General features: G+C 41.8%; 1 protein-coding gene across 3 annotated transcripts in view; it reads left to right on the top strand.

The window, feature by feature from the left end:
* Synj2 (synaptojanin 2) overlaps positions 1 to 11,572 on the top strand; it is an 88,812-nt gene extending 77,240 nt beyond the window's left edge. For 2 of the 3 annotated variants that reach the window (XM_015498648.2, XM_048805910.1), the window contains 5 exons: positions 1,307 to 1,441; positions 2,946 to 3,058; positions 4,072 to 4,180; positions 5,898 to 6,058; positions 7,603 to 11,572. In XM_015498648.2, coding sequence (XP_015354134.1) covers positions 1,307 to 1,441; positions 2,946 to 3,058; positions 4,072 to 4,180; positions 5,898 to 6,058; positions 7,603 to 8,382 — 1,298 coding nt within the window. In that variant the 3' untranslated portion in view covers positions 8,383 to 11,572. The remainder of the gene's footprint in view (positions 1 to 1,306; positions 1,442 to 2,945; positions 3,059 to 4,071; positions 4,181 to 5,897; positions 6,059 to 7,602) is intronic. The other variant, XM_048805911.1, reaches the window with a different exon arrangement.
* The last annotated feature ends 4,274 nt before the right edge of the window (positions 11,573 to 15,846 follow it).

Raw genomic sequence — 15,846 nt, 5'->3', positions numbered from 1 at the left:
AAGCCAGCTGGTGTTACGTGGCTGGCGAGTAGGGTAGTTCATATTTCTGCATTAGACCAGATTAAGTCTATTCCATCCTGAAGGTGTCCGAAACACATTCAGTGTCAGTCACCGTGTCCCTACTTGGACAGCTCTAACTTGGCCGTGTGTTGGGCCCCTTGAACTGGGCCCAGGAACAGAAAACAGGGCTGAAATTGAATTAAGGTACCTCCTAGGGAAGTGCCTTGCCAGGAAATGCAAAGACCCCCGTGTTCCCAAATGACAATGCTTCCCAAACTGAACAGTGGCTTGCCTCCTGGGAACCACAGGAGCTTTTAAAGTTAGAGACTGCTGAGCCCCACCGTAGAGATTTGGATGGGATCCTGGAAATCTGGCATTTTGTGACATTCCCTCAGTGGGTGGGATGCATGGCTAAGTCCAGCAGATGCTGCCCGACACAGAGGCAGCAGCTTTTGTCCCAGTCACGGTGACTGTGCGCACTGCTCATGCAGAGAGGCTGCTACCCTGGCATGGAAGCGGGTGCGGGAATGTGCTCTTCAGAAGAGGTGGCCTCTTACCAGGAGCAGCTGTTATTTGGGCAGCCCCTGGGGGCCAGGCCAGGAGTGAACACAGTTGCCTCTGAATGAAGAAATTAATAGAGCAAAAGGACCCTGGGCAGCCTGGCCCCTGGTGAGCACCAGGTGGGCATGTCCGAAACCGCAGGTATTCAGCCATTCCGCTGGAACGTGTTTTACTCCAGTTTCGGCCTCAGATGCACGGGCTTGAGCTGTTGGGTTTGAGGGACAAGGTGTCTGAGCCAAAGATGAAATATAAGGGGCTATGTCATGGTGTAGGAGAAAAGACCTGTAACTGGGTTTATGTCATGAGCCAGAGGCAGCCACCTCCACAGGCCCTTCTTGGCTTCTCGGAAGGGATGTGAGGCCAGTCAAGATGGCTGACACTCATGAGGTGGCAGCCCAGGCTCTGGCCACCAGGCTGGCAGAGAAAGGGAAATGCTCTCAGCCTCCAAAACAGTGATCACTTTTTAGTGAGGAATGAAAACTTTCCTTCCTCTGTGTGGAATTCTGGCTGATTGTTTTAGAAGGAAACAGGCCTACTCTTTAAAATTTGTTAATGTCTCTCAAGTCTGGAAAACAAACTGTCCAGGATTGACTGGGTGTTCCAAGAGGGCACTGATGCATCTGCCCATCAGGAAGGGGTGCCATTCCTGCACAGGCCCTCCATTGTCCTGGGTAGCTCTGCCTGCCACGGGTGGCCTCTGTGCACAGGCTCTTGTCTGACCATTTACACCTGCCATATCCTTCAGACGATGCTGACCTGGTGGAGTTAGAGCAGGAGCTGGGAGCCATCGGAGATTTCCGCCACCGTTCTCCAAGCAGGTCTCTGTCAGTTCCCAGTAGGCCTCGGCCACCTCACCCACCACAGAGACCCCCCCCTCCAAGTAAGATTTTGCTCGACTTTGGCTTGCCACAATGCCTGCTGGGGATAATCGCACATCTCCTGCTACTGAAAAAATAGCACTAAACAACCTCCCAGCCACCGAGTCCCCCCATGCTTTTCCCTGCATTGGGCATCTTTGTCTTAAATCCAGGACATACTGATAGTACAGGCAGTTGTCTTTCTCGTGGCAAATGAGCTGTCCGTCCTGTACGCTGCTTCTGCTTTCAGCTGCCTTCAAATGGAAACCTTCAGAATGGAAACTTGGCACCGCAGCCCAATGAGGAGGGACTGTTCTAGCTTTTCAGAGTCGGGCTGCTGCTTCCTTGGCCTGGCCCTCTCTGCTGCTTAGGAGTCTAGCAAGCCCAGGTGCCTAACATGTATGCCTCTAACCCAGGTCATGATCTCAGACCCCTGTCACTGAGCTCCTCCCACTGAGCATGGGCCCTTCCCTGGCTCCAGTCACACAGGAAGTGGTTTTCTTCTTGCTCCTTAAACAATGCTTTTTCCCATCAAATTTGTCTTCATAACCTCAAAATACAGCTGTGGCCTGCTTTCTTTTGATCAGTTTTCATTTTATCACACAACCATTCTCTTCAGGTTTGGGGTCACGATAGTGATCCATGGCAAGCAAGGAGCACAGAGCATTTGAAATGTAGTTTTGCTTTTTTGGGTTTATACTTAAACATTTATAACAGAGGCAGTGGTAAATACCTGTAAACCCAGCTAGTTTGAGGCTGATCTGGGCAACTTAGTGAGACCCTGTCTAAAAAAAAAATTAAACTGCTGGGGGCTGTAGTTCAGTAGTAATGAAGACTGGGTTCAATTTCCAGAATTGCAAAAAATGAAGATAAATTTAACAATCATGTAATTGTGAAGTTTTATAGAGAACTATGAAGAATCAAATTTAAAAATTCACTTGATATTACCTACAGATAAGATACTAACCAAAATACTTTCAGCCTTTCTGTTACATATATCTTGTAGCTACACATAACTTTAAAAACATTTTGTAAGCAAAGTTGGTTTCTATTTCACTTGATTGTCTTTCATTTAATGAAATACATTTTCTGTGTCACTGAATATTTTAAAAGAGGACTTGTTAATGGCTATAAACATAATGTTTACATAGTTTATTTCTCTGATTTGGGAATGTTTTTTGTTTTCCTCAAGACATTTAAAAAATTTGGACCTGGTAATGATAGTGTGTTTTGAACCACTTAAAAATCAATTGGTTTTTATATCCAATTAGAACCACCCCTAGAATATTAGATTCAAATTTGTCCAAATCATGCTTCTCCAGAGAATCTGCATTAATAGACCAAGCTGTTAAAGAATTAGAAGAGAAACTCCTCACGCATGCTGGGCATGCGCTCTGTGCCCCGCCAGCACCCACACCTAGCCAAAGCTGCATCTGCCTGCACAACTGCCTCCCTCAGCTTTCTTGTAGCTCCTTGGCAACTTGTGACTCCACTGAGGCTGAGATCTGCCCTTGTTGGTTTTTCCAGCTGGTTTAATGGTGAAAAAGTCAGCTTCAGATGCATCCATCTCCTCCGGCACCCATGGGCAGTATTCAATCTTGCCGACAGCAAAACTTTTGCCTGGAGCACCTCGGCAACCCGTGAGTTTCTCTGTTCAGCTCCAAGAAACAATTGCATTTCAGACATGTCCAGCCTGCCCCAGAGATCTGCAGGATCTCTCTTTGCCCCTCTCCTTGCCTACCACCTCATTCCCATCTCCCCTAACTCTTGTAGATTGTAAGTGGTTGTACAAGGTATTCTACTAGAAAGTCACCTTGGACGAATCCCCAAGGGTCCCCAAGAATCCCCAAAGTGCAATCACAGGTTTTCCAAGTCGTGCTTCTCTCCTGTGATTCTTGACCTTGTCCTTGGATGACAGGCTGTTGGTTAGCATAAGGGAAGATAGCAGAAATTGAGATCAGTCATAAGAAAATAAATGATGGTCATTCTGGTGCCAGAATAGTTGAGAGAAGCTGCTAAAGAGACCTAATAACCACATAGAGGGTCATAGCAAGACTAACCCTCGTGGGGGTCCAGAGGGCCCAGTGACCTGCCAAGTGTTGCGAAGGTCAGCAGGAAGAGTTGAGGCAGGTGAAGGCAGGTGCTGAGGTGCCTGGGTCACCACACAGTCTGGTGAGCCAGGCCAGGCAGGCGCACACCATCACAGGCCATAAGGAGTGACTAGATAGCAGTGGTGTCCAATGGTGATGAGTAAGGAAACTCAGGTTATCTGGAAGGTATTTTAATACTCAGATAAGCCATGGAAGGTGTGGCATAGTTCTGCTCTCTGGATTTTATCTGGTTATTGAAATAAAGAGATTGTTTTACCCCATTGCAAATCTTTCATTCTCTGGTTTGGGAGAACAGAGTCATCAGCTCTGACCACTCCTGGATTCTTCTTCTTGGAATGAAAGTGCTCCTAGGGGAAGAGGGATTGAGAGGTTCAGTTTAGATATGGTGTTTTTAATCCACATCTGATGGGGCTTTGTAGGGTTCACATATATAGCACAGACCCCTACCACCTGGCAGACCACCAGCACGTGCTGAACACACCACCACCCAGGCTGCTTTCCCACCTTGTTGACATGCTTCTCTTCTTCATTCTGTCCTCAAGCCCAAAGCTAGGACTGGAATAAGTAAACCTTACAATGTCAAGCAGATCAAAACCACCAATGCGCAGGAGGCAGAAGCAGCAATCCGATGTCTCCTGGAAGCCAGAGGAGGTAGGTGGCCTACACTGGGGAAGCTCCCTGTGGAGGGGGCTCAGTCTCCTTTCTGTTCATTTTTCCACTGAAAGTGGCCTAGGAAAAAGATTTTTTTTTCCTTTTGAAACAATATAAAATGAAAGTAGCCTTTAGTAACATTTTATTTATTTCATTTGTTCTCTATTTAAAATTCAGTAAGTATAGAAAATAAACCCAGGATTATTAAACACTATTTAAGAGAAAAATAAAATTAAATTTTAAAAAGGTTAACTGCAGGTGCTGACTCAGTCTGGCCAGCTCTGTGAAAGAGACAGCTGTGTGTCCTCATTTCAGGCTCAAAATCTACCTCTTAAATCTCGAGCAAGTGTAAGTCAATTCTGCACTGTCATGGGAGGCCCTCCTCCACCACAGTGCCTGTTGATTTTTTTCTTATTTCACTTACTCCAAGTTATCGTAGTTTACTTAGGAATCTCCCATATTTAATCACTGGTAATTCACATTTGTTTTGGTTTGTTACAGAATCTCTTGTAGAGGGGAGATTGTGCCCATTGAAAAGGCATATGCAATCCCAGTCACCTAATTTGTTTTGAGCCAGTATTTTAACCTACTTGGGATTCTTACATAAATTTAGGGAGGTTGAGTTAGAAGGCTATTGTAGAACTACATACCACAGATGGTTTATTTTTATTAAAAATTAAAACTGTGACTGTAACAACCCACATATGCCTATTAACTGATAAAATGACCAAACATGGTATAGCCATACAATGGAATATCATTCTGTCATTTAAAAATAAGAACTGATACATACATGGTACACTGTGGGTAAACCTTGAAAACATTAGGCCAAGTGAAAGAAGTCAGACACAAAAGGCCGTATGTTATTTCCATTTATAGGAAATGTCCAGAACGGGCAAATCCATAAAAGTTATTAGTAGTGAACTGGGTGTGGTGGCACACACCTGTAGTCCTAGTGACTCAGGAGGTGGAGGCAGGAGGATTGCAAGTTTGAGGCCAGCCTCAGCAATTTAGCAAGAAACTTGGCAACCTATCTCAAAATAAAAAAGTAAAAAGGACTGAGGATGTAGTTCAGTAAAGTGCCCAAGTTCAACCCCCAATACCAATAAAGTTTGGTGTCCAGGCTAGAAAGAAGAGGGAATGGGGAGTGACTGAAATGGGTATGGGGTTTCTTTTTGGTTAATGAAAATATTCTGAAATTAAATAGTGGCAGTTACTGTATAAGTTTGTGAGTATGTTAAGAACCACTGAATGTTAATGTAAAATGAGTGAATTTTATGGTATATAAATTACATTTCAGTAAAGCTTCTGTTTTTAAAAAACTCAGTTGTAGATGCTAGTAGTTTGAGATTTTAAATCTACCCACATTCTCAACTTAACATTTTCTTGCTCATGAGCCTATTGAGATTTGATACATTTTAAGTCATCTCCCCTGAAAAATGTCAGTACGCATGACACTTTGCACATGGTGTCAGGGTCTCGCTGATCTCCCATCAAGACCATCCCTGGGTACCAGGTCCCACCTCTATTGAGAAGGTGAACACAGAAAATACAAAGCTGGACACAGCTAGTGTATTCTGACAATCTCTGAGGATTTTTTTTTTAAGAAAAGAAGTACACTAAATTAGTAAATTATCATTAAGATACAGACTTCCAAAGATTAAATCACACAGTAGGTTGCCTCGTCCTCATGCTTGAGCCTGTGATTTTGTCTCAGGCGTCCCAGAAGACGCCTTCAATGCCATGGCCCTGAGAGACCAAGGATCCTCCAAACTAGAGGCCAGACCTGAGCCCTCCCAGGTGCCCCCACTCCTGCCCCAGCGGCCTGCACCCAGGGTTCCTGCCATCAAGAAGCCAACCTTGAGGAGGACGGGAAAGGTAGGGATCCAGAGCACTCTGAAGTTGCTCGAATATCTTCTTAGATAAAGGTATGTCTCTTAGACAAAAACCAAGTTCAATTTGGCTTTTCCACCCACATTCTTGAGTCCTAAACCCAGCTGCTTCTTTCTGGAAAGCCGTTTGACAACTGCTTTCTCCCTCATCCCTCTGGTGCATCTTGGCCCCAGCAGAGCAAGAACAAGCAAGGCACTGACTCCTTCAGAGACTCTCACTGTAACGAGAGAGACTTGGAGAGATTCTGCTTCCTTGGTGTTGGGCACCACAGGAACCACTGTGGGGTGTTTTCCCAAGTGGCCCGGCACTGCCATCTGTGTGGTGTGTGCACGTAGTTTTACATGCACAGATTTTACGAGCATTGGAGAAACAATGAGTGATGTCTCGGTTAGCAGTTCTGCCAGGGCTCACGTGGCCGCAGTCTGTTGAGATCCGACAGCTTTTCTTGCCACTTTTCTTGCAGATTGCTTTTTGCTCTCGCTCTCAAGCTTCTCAGCCTTGCTTACTGCTTCAAAGACATGAGTTTGTAAGGACAGTGGCTGCCCAGAGACTGGCACCTATAGACACATCCGGATCTTCCGTTTGATCTCAGTTCTAGGAACAGGACCCTCGGTAATCCCTGCCTGGGCCTCCCAGAGTGACTGCTGCTCCTCTATCTGTGGAGAGTGTGAGAGGTGGCCCTGGTGCCAACTCTTCGCTGAGCTTGCTTTGTATTTTCTGGGTTGCGCTTCTCCATGTTGGCTCGTTGCCACATGTCCATTTTCCATGCCTTCTTGCAAAATGGACCCTTTCCTTCCTATTCCTTCCTGCATTTGCTTTGTCATTTAAAAGCCAGGAGCAGAATAGATCCATTTTTCCCAACCAGCTGCACAGGAGCTATGGTGTCAGGCTGGTGGAGAAAGGATCATGCTTTTGGTTTGTTTTCTAAAGAACCAGAGGAGACACTGGGATACCCATGCTTGCCCACTAGGAATTGCTCCCCTAGCAAAGCTGCATTTCAAACTGTGGGTTGATTTCTTTGTGATAGTTTTGAAGCAGAACTAAGGAAGTGAAGTTCCTATGTAATGTTCTGCATTCTTCATATTTAAATAAAAATGATTCAAGGAGAAAGGCTATCCATTGGTCCTTCATATAGCTTCATGCTGTGACATGTCATATCTCCCGAGTTGGCACAGACTGCATGAAGTATCTGCAAAGCTGCGGCCTCCAGGAATGTTTTCAAAGAGGTTAGCTTTACATAATGAAAGAGTAGAATTCCCTTTCCTAAGGTAACAGACAATTTTGTCTCAAATTGCTCACTGTGGCCCTGGTTTCAAAATTCCCACTCCTCTTTCATTGGACATGCTGGTCTGTCCTGATCAATGTGTGCTTCCCTAGTGACACTGCTGGCATCTCAGACTTCCTCCAATCCTGAATTGGCTGGAATGTCAGCTCAGTCTCCTCCCTGTTCCCTGCTGCCCACTGAGTGTTCTGAGTCTCAACTTACTAAAGGCTGGCTTCTTAGTTACACTCTTTTTACCTTTCCTCAGCCCATGTCACCAGAAGAACAATTTGAGCAACAGCCTGTCCATTTTATAGTCGGAGACCCAGAGACAAGCCTTGAAGCCCCTCTTCCGGCTACAGCCCCTCGAGTCCCTCCTGTTCCCAAGCCAAGAACATTTCAGCCCAGTAAAGGTGACGAGAGGAGGCCCAGCAGTGGAAAGCCAGTGCCAGATGAAGCCCCTCTTATGGCAGGAGCCACCATGCCACCTGCTCCAGAGGCTCCATCTCTGGTGCCCAGGGTGCCCCCAAGGAGGAAGAAGTCTGCACCAGCAGCCTTCCACCTGCAGGTTCTGCAGAGCAACAGCCAGCTCCTCCAAGACCTCACCTGCAGCAGCGGCAACGGCAGCAGCAGCAGCAGCAGCAGCAGCTGTCTATCCGGACACCAGCCCGACACTGATAATCTCTTTCCACAAGTGGGTTTTCTTGGCACTACATCTGCCACAAGCCCAGAAACTGATAGCTCCAGAGTAATGAAGCCAGAAGCAGCCTCCCTTCTTGGTGATTATCCGGATCCCTTCTGGAACCTTCTCCACTACCCTAAGCTGTTGAATAATGCCTGGCTTTCCAAGAGCTCTGATCCTTTGAATGCAGGGGCTAGGAGCCCTGAGAAGGCACCCAGAGACCCAGCACAGGTCAGCGCTTCAGAAGCTGCTGAGGGCAAGATGCCATTAGACCATGGGGGAGAAACCTTTGGTCACTGGGTGACCATCAGTGACAAAGACAAGAGGACGACACTGCAGGTGTTTGACCCACTGGCAAAAACATGACAGACAACTCTGAAGGCACTCCTTCGCAGAATGGAGCCCTTCTTCCCCATAGGCAAGGCTTGAGCAGGGCAAAGCAGACATCTATTTAAAGGCACACTGAAAAGAACATTAGTGCATCTGTCACTCTTGTGTAGTTTACGACAACTCTTTTTTCAATAAGATTGTTCAGCTATGAATATGGTTTATTCAAGATTTGTGCATTAAAATTTGCTCACAGGGGAACAGGATGACTCCTGTTAGGTTCAGTGTGTGAATTTTAAGGAAGGAAATCTAGCTATAAGGCCCAAGAAATTCTCTCCCGTTGAATTTTAAATGGTTGTTCAAATTTTATGTGTACATAGTAGAGTTTTTGTTTCATGTTGTTTGTATTTTACAGATTTGGAATAACTCTTAGGTGACCCACCTGAAAGTTGATGCATAAAGGATGATACTAAAAGTAGTTGGGAACAGTAAAAGTTGTTCCTGGCCCACTTTAAACCAGGTTTTAAAAATCAGAGATGGACACGACCACTTGGTCAACCAAATGTCTAGACTTGTATGTTCCCGTGAGCCCTTGTTTATTTAGATAGTCCTTCCTATCTGCAGGTTCTTTAGCCACAGACTCGACCAACCACTCATCAAAAATATTGTTTAAAAACTGCACATGTACTGAACACACCATTTTTCTTGTCATTATTCTCTAAACATTACACTCTAACAACTATTTGCACAGCATTTATGCTTTATTAGGTATTATAAGTAATCTTGAGATAGTTTATGGGAAGACACGCATGGGCTTATGTGCAAATATTATGCCACTTTATATAGGAGACTTATGCATCTGTGGATTTTGGTGTCTAAGAGGGTCCTTGAAGTGATGCCCAAGAATTCTAAGAGGTGCCCCTGATTATATGTAAATCTCATGGGATTTACACTATCTTGGTTCTAAAGCATACACCATTAGCTTACCCTCAGTTTAAACTAGCCGAAGACTCCTGGACTATGTCTTAGACACTGCATGCCCTTTAAACTGCTGTGGTCTTGAGCTGTGGTGTGCTGTTCACAACAGGTGGTATCCACCCTCTGGTCCTTATTAACTGAAACCTCATGGACTCTTTCTTCCCCTTGTATTCCAAATCCCATGAAGGCACCAAATGTGAAAACTCATCCTGGCACATATAATATTTTCGTTGTTATTTGTTTCAACTTATCTACCTGGTTGTGGCTTTAGGAAGGAAAGAATTCTGTGTCCCTGTATATAACAATTCCCAGGGCATTATATCTGGGTTTGCTTATCTGTTTATTAGGTTTACTTTTATTTTTTTCTGTATGTTTTTCCTATACATTTCCAACACAACTTCTCAAATATTCAAGAATTGAGATCACCGTACTGTTTCATATTTTAAGATCAATGTTATAAGGTCTAGAATTCATTTGGAGCAGATATACTATTGCTTAGAATAAGTTCACCAGTAAAATCTCACTGAGTCACTTGCCATATTTAGGTCTTTCACATGACCAATCACAGCAGTGATACTGTTGTCCCTTATGCAGCACAGGGGGCATCCTGTACCAAATGCTATTGGCTGGGATGATCATGGTCATCTTACCTAGGATATACTACTCTTCATTACCAATAAGACCTCTGAGATTTTTGAATTTGTTTTTGTTGTCACTGTCAACAGACTGTAAGTCATATCTGGTTCTCAAACAAAATTTTGTGTATATCACTCCTTCTGAAAATTAACAAAAATCAGTGCCCCACAGAGATGAACAGGTACACAGTTGAGCAGTCACAGAAGATGTTGATTAGGTGATCAGAGTGCCATTGATGGCACTTACATACTTGAAAGGATTATGTTGTCCACTTCTTGTTTGTTACAGAGGTAAAAATCATATAGAGTTAAGGGGAAAAAGCAAGATGGGTTGCTTGGAGAAGTTAAATGATTGGCCAAGATGCACATCGCTACTAACAGGTAAAATCTGGAACAGAATTGAAGATTTCTTCATTCAAATGCTGTTTTCCCTGTACCCTCTTTTCCCACCAAAACCAAAACAACAATAAAAGACCACAGGCAAATTTGAAAGCAGATATATTTTACAACCAGTCAGAAAAGCAGAGGGAATCAGCCCCACAAAAGCTGCTTGCAAGAGGTGGGCAGTGGGCCTAATCTGTAGGTCTTTCCTTGTTCTAGATACTAGCAAATAGCAAATGAATGGTACAGAACAAAAAGGTAAAGTTCCATTAAGACAAGTGCTCATCAGACAGGTCAATCTTGAGATCTGAAGGTTACTGTTAACACAGAAAATTTTGTTGATCTAGGAATGCAAGAAAATTTACAAGTAAAGAATTGACCAGGGGGCTGGGGTTGTGGCTCGGCAGTAGAGCGCTCACCTGGCACGTGCAGGACCCTGGGTTCGATCCTCAGCACCACATATAAATAAATAAGTGAAATAAAGGCATTGTATCCAACTACAACTAAAAAATAAATCTTAAAAAAAAAAATTGACCAAGTATTAGTGGATCATGGGTGTTCACATTTAGTGAACAATATATACTGGATTTTGAGTTGGCAATATGTATGGTCCTCACACCAGAGTTCTTTTAAGAATGGAAGAAAATTGGACTAGCTTCATCTATTTTCTTAAATCAATGTTTATTAGCTGGAAGGTTTGTCAAGTTAGCAGCAGAGTCTGTTAAATAACCTTGATCATGACCAGCTGCCTCGGAAGGGATTTCATTTTTTTTTTTTTTTGGTCTGCTGTGATGCTACCATAAGGACGACTTCTTATGACCTATGGTTTCATTACCGCTGTTCGGTAACATAGTGGAAGTAGAGTGCTTAATAGCGTACTCACCAGTCAGCATTGGCTCTCTGACCACAAGTCTAGTCCCTTTTAAAACAATCTTCTCAGACTTCTTGCCCATTTTTAGAATTTGTTCTGGTAAGTGACTGAAATCAGGACATCTGTCCAAGCAAAGCCTGAAAATGTTGAAAGTTGTTAAAAGTTCAAGATACTTAATAAAACTGACATATGTATAAGTAGAAACAAAGTATGTATTAAAAATTTCATGAGTGATGAAGGAACACTGCAAAGGTGATTGATTCTGGGGGATGAGTGATTAATAAAAACCCCATAATATTTTTTGAAGTGGTAAATTTGTACTGATGTTGTACAGAATATCTATTAAATATTTTTGTCTTTTTAATTGGGCTTATTTCTTTTCAGATATGAAAAAAACCTTGGAATATCTTATTTGGCTAGCCTTCTGTTCTGGATCAAATGTTTGTTATTCCTATATGTGAGTTTTTTGTTTTGGTTCATTTTCGTAACCATCAAATTACACTGAAAAAGCAAAAATAATCAAGTTTTTTTTGACTTGAAAGGTGCTAGCAGGGACGGCTTCCGTGCATACTCTGTAACTATGCCACACTGTCTGTAAGACCTGGGAAATGATGGGATGTAATTTCTCTTGGGCCTTACAGCAAATTTCAGAGCTCAAGCTGGTGGGAGCACATTACAGTGTAGAGGCAGGAGGGAGGAAGTGCTATTCAAGTTCTGTTCTGGTGTGTTCTATGCCAAACACCACACAAAATATGTCACAATGTTCTTTGGTGGTTTTTGAGGAATGAGAATATACTGATAATTCAAAACCATAAATATGGCTGGTCCTTCATGACCTGTGAGGAGTACCACGTTGGATTCACTTACTCTGGGTGCATGGCATTGTGACTCAGGAAGAACCTTCCTTTCCAAGGCACTTGTGGAGATGGGCCTTATACTCATTCATACAAGGTAAACTGTTTGCCTGTATATGAGATGACAAGAGTTCAAGTAAGTGATTGTCAACAAAGGATCAGGGAACACTTGAGAAAAGAAGGTTAAGAATTTTTTGTTTGTTTACTTTCTTGGAGGACAGCAAAGTTGAGCAGGACATAGAGTTCCCATACACCGCTTACCTCCATACATTCAGCCTCCCTGTACTGATGTCCTGCACCAGAATGGTACATTTGTCACAACCAATTGACCTGCATTGACATATCATTATCACCCAAGGCCATAGTTTACCTGGGCTTTACTCCATGGGTCTGGACAATTGTATAATGACAGGTATTGCAAGGTCCTGTGCCAGCGCCTTCACTGCTCTGAAAACTCTCTGCTCTGCCTGTTCCTCCCTCGCCACCCTGCAGCCCCTGGCACCCACTGATCTTTTCACCATCTCCATAGCTTTATTTAGAGCTGGAATCATGCACTACATTGCTGCCTCGTACTGGCTTCCTTCAATTACCAACACGCATGTAGGCTTCCTCCATGGCTTTTCATTCATATCTTTTTAGTGCTAAGTATTCTACTGGCTGGATGTACCACAGTTGATTTATCCACTCCCCTTCTGAAGGATATTTTGGTTGCTTTCAGGTTTTGTCAGTTTACCAAAGAGGGCAATTGCTGGATCATATGTAACAGTATGTTTTGTAGCAAACTGCCATGCCATCTTCCGAGGTGTCTAGTCTGGTTTGCATTCTCATCAACAATGAATGAGAGTTCCTTTGGCTCCACATCCTCATCAACATTTGTTGTATTTTTGGATTTGGGTCATTCTAGTAAGTACGCAGTGGCATCTTCTTGTTTGCCACCTGTATATTTTTGGTGAGATATCTACCCAATCATTAGCCCCTTTTAAATTGGATTGTTCAATTTCTTGCTATTGAGTTTTAAGAATTATTTATATATTTTGGATATAGATGTTTTTAGATGTGGCTTTTGCAAATATTTTCTTAGTCTGTGTTGCCTTCTCATTCTCTTGGCATTATCTTTTGTAAAGCAGAAGAATTAAGAATTTGAAAAGTAACAAAGTGGATTATGTACCTGGAAGGGATATTAGCTGATGGGAGAAACAATTTCAAAGGATTAAATGAGTTTAGCGTTTTAATCTACAGATGATGAAATAGTGGGTAGTGGTGATATCTGTGTGTGTGTAGGATGGTCAAGGTGACAGGCTTTGCCTAATAGCAGCTTGTCAAAGCATCTGGACTGTAGTTTATTAATAGTGTGAGTTAGGGGCCCCACACCTTCTTACTGAGGGATTGTTAGACAAGTACACTTAATAACAAACCATTGCTCATGCTTCCTTAATTGTTTCTCAAGAGGGTTAATTTTGTTGACATTTTCAAATAACAACTTCAGGATTTATATACATTATTTGAATTTCTTTTCAATGTTTAAAACATTTTCATTAATTTCAACTTTAATTTGTATCTGTTTTCTATGTTTTAACTTCGTTCTTTTCCTTATCTTAATTAAAAGCACTAGTTTCCATTTTTTTCACAATAAAGATATTTAAGGTTATACATTTCCACCTAATTATAGCCTAACAGCACCCTAAACATTTTGGCATGAATTATTAGATTATAATTTTGCTTTTATTTTCTCTTTGATTATTTAGGTGGCTGGGTACATTCTAAGTAAAGGTTGTTCTGTGATTTTTGTTTTTGTTATTGGCAATTTAAAGTTACTTTTAATTGTATTGTAGTGTGACCTGAGAATATAACCTAGTAATGCATTTACTTTTCAAAATTGTTTGTTGTCGTGTGAGGAATTTTTTTTTTTTTTTAAACTGGGCATTAAACACAAGGCCTTGTGCTTGCTTAGCGAGAATTCTACCACTAGCTGTAACTCCAACCTTTTTAAGTTTTTGAGACAGTGTCTCACTAAGTTGCCTAGATTGGCCTTGAATTTGTGATACTCCTGCCTCAGCTTGCTGATTACAGGCCTGGTGCAAGATTTATTTGTTTGTTAGTTAGTTAGTTGGTACCAGGGATTGAACCCAGGGGTGTTCTACTGAACCACATCCCCAGCCCTTTTTTATATTTTATTTAGAGATAGGGTCTCTTGAACTCAATCCTCCTGCCTCAGACTCCCTAGATGCTGGGATTACAGGTGTGCAGCACCGCACCTGGCCACAAGATATATTTTTTAAGTGATTTCAGTAATACAAAAAATCTTTTTCTTTAGTTGTAGGGTGCAAAATTGTGTGTGTGTGTGTGTGTGTGTGTGTGTGTGTAGAGAAAGACAGAGAAAGAGCAAAGTTGATTAATTTCCTCTATGTATTGCTAGACAGGTTCTCTATGTAGGGCAGATCTGGAGAGGGGGATACTGCCCACTGTAACCAAGAACTAAGAATCTGTAGATTTTGTTGAATAAATAAATGCTTCTCAATTTGTTAAGTTTTTTGATTACTATTAAGACTTTAAATGACAGATTGCCTTTGCTAATTTTGACCAGTAGTAGATGTTTCTCTGGGGGAGAGGGTCTCCTTAGCTGGCATAATTCTAATCCTTGGGGCTCTCTGTCCTGTGCCATTGGTCTGTCTATGCCTGAACCAATACTACATTGATTCATTTCATTTAACTTTGGTATCTGGTGAAACAAACCTTCCCACTGTAACCTTTTTCTTTAATGAATATCTTGGCTATTCTTAACTCCATATAAATTTTAGAATCAATGCAAATTCAATCTTAAAAAAGAGAAAAAAACTTACTCAAATTTTTGGAATTTTCAACTGCATGGAATAAAACTGACATCTTTATAACATTAAGTCTTCAATTTAAGGACATGGTATATGTCTATATTTAAAGTTTACATTAACAGTTCTAAAAATCATTAATTTGTTGTAAAAATTTTAACATATATGAAATCAGTGTGAACCCTCAGATATCAGATACATCTAGATTTAATAATAATTAACATTTTGCTATATGTCTTTATGGGTTTTTCTTTTAAGTATTTTAAAATAGTTCTGCTATCACATTTGACTCCTAAATATTTTCAATATTTCTCTAACATTTTTATAACCTTAATACCATATCTGATAATTTTAAAATTCATTTGCTATTTTTGTGAATATACTTAGAGGTTTTTTTATATATTGATTGCATCAGCAACTTGCTTTCAAAAAAATTCTGAAAATTTAATGTACTTTAATATACCTAATATGCCACCACATATAAAAAACACCATTTACATACCATTACTCTTAAGAAGGCTTCAATTACGATGAAGCATCTATTGTGAGATGCAGCCCAATTACAGAGATGTTAAAATATTTCAAAATATGTCTTGGAATTGACAAAATATGATGTGTCAGTGCTTTTTGATTTTTTAAAATATATTTTTCGTTGTACTTGGACACAATATCTTTATTTTTATGTGGTGCTGAGGATCGAACCCAGTGCCTCACACATGCAAGGTGGGCACTCTACCACTGAGCTATAGCCCCAGCCCCATCTTTTGGATTTTTTTTAATGATCTGCAAATAATAATCTTGGCCTCTTCCTTCCTCATCCTGTGCCTTTGTATGTCTCTGTCCTGCCTTCTGACTGGCTAGGATACTTGGCACAGGTTAAATGAACATGTTGGTGCTAAGCATTCTTGTTATTCCTGTTCCTGAGAGGAAAGGTCATATTTTTGCCATCAAGTCTGATA

The sequence above is a fragment of the Marmota marmota genome, unplaced genomic scaffold (assembly GCF_001458135.2).
Source record: "Marmota marmota marmota unplaced genomic scaffold, marMar, whole genome shotgun sequence".
NCBI lineage: Eukaryota > Metazoa > Chordata > Mammalia > Rodentia > Sciuridae > Marmota > Marmota marmota.
Note: the sequence above shows the minus strand (reverse complement) of the source record. Positions and strands in the feature narration are given on the sequence as shown.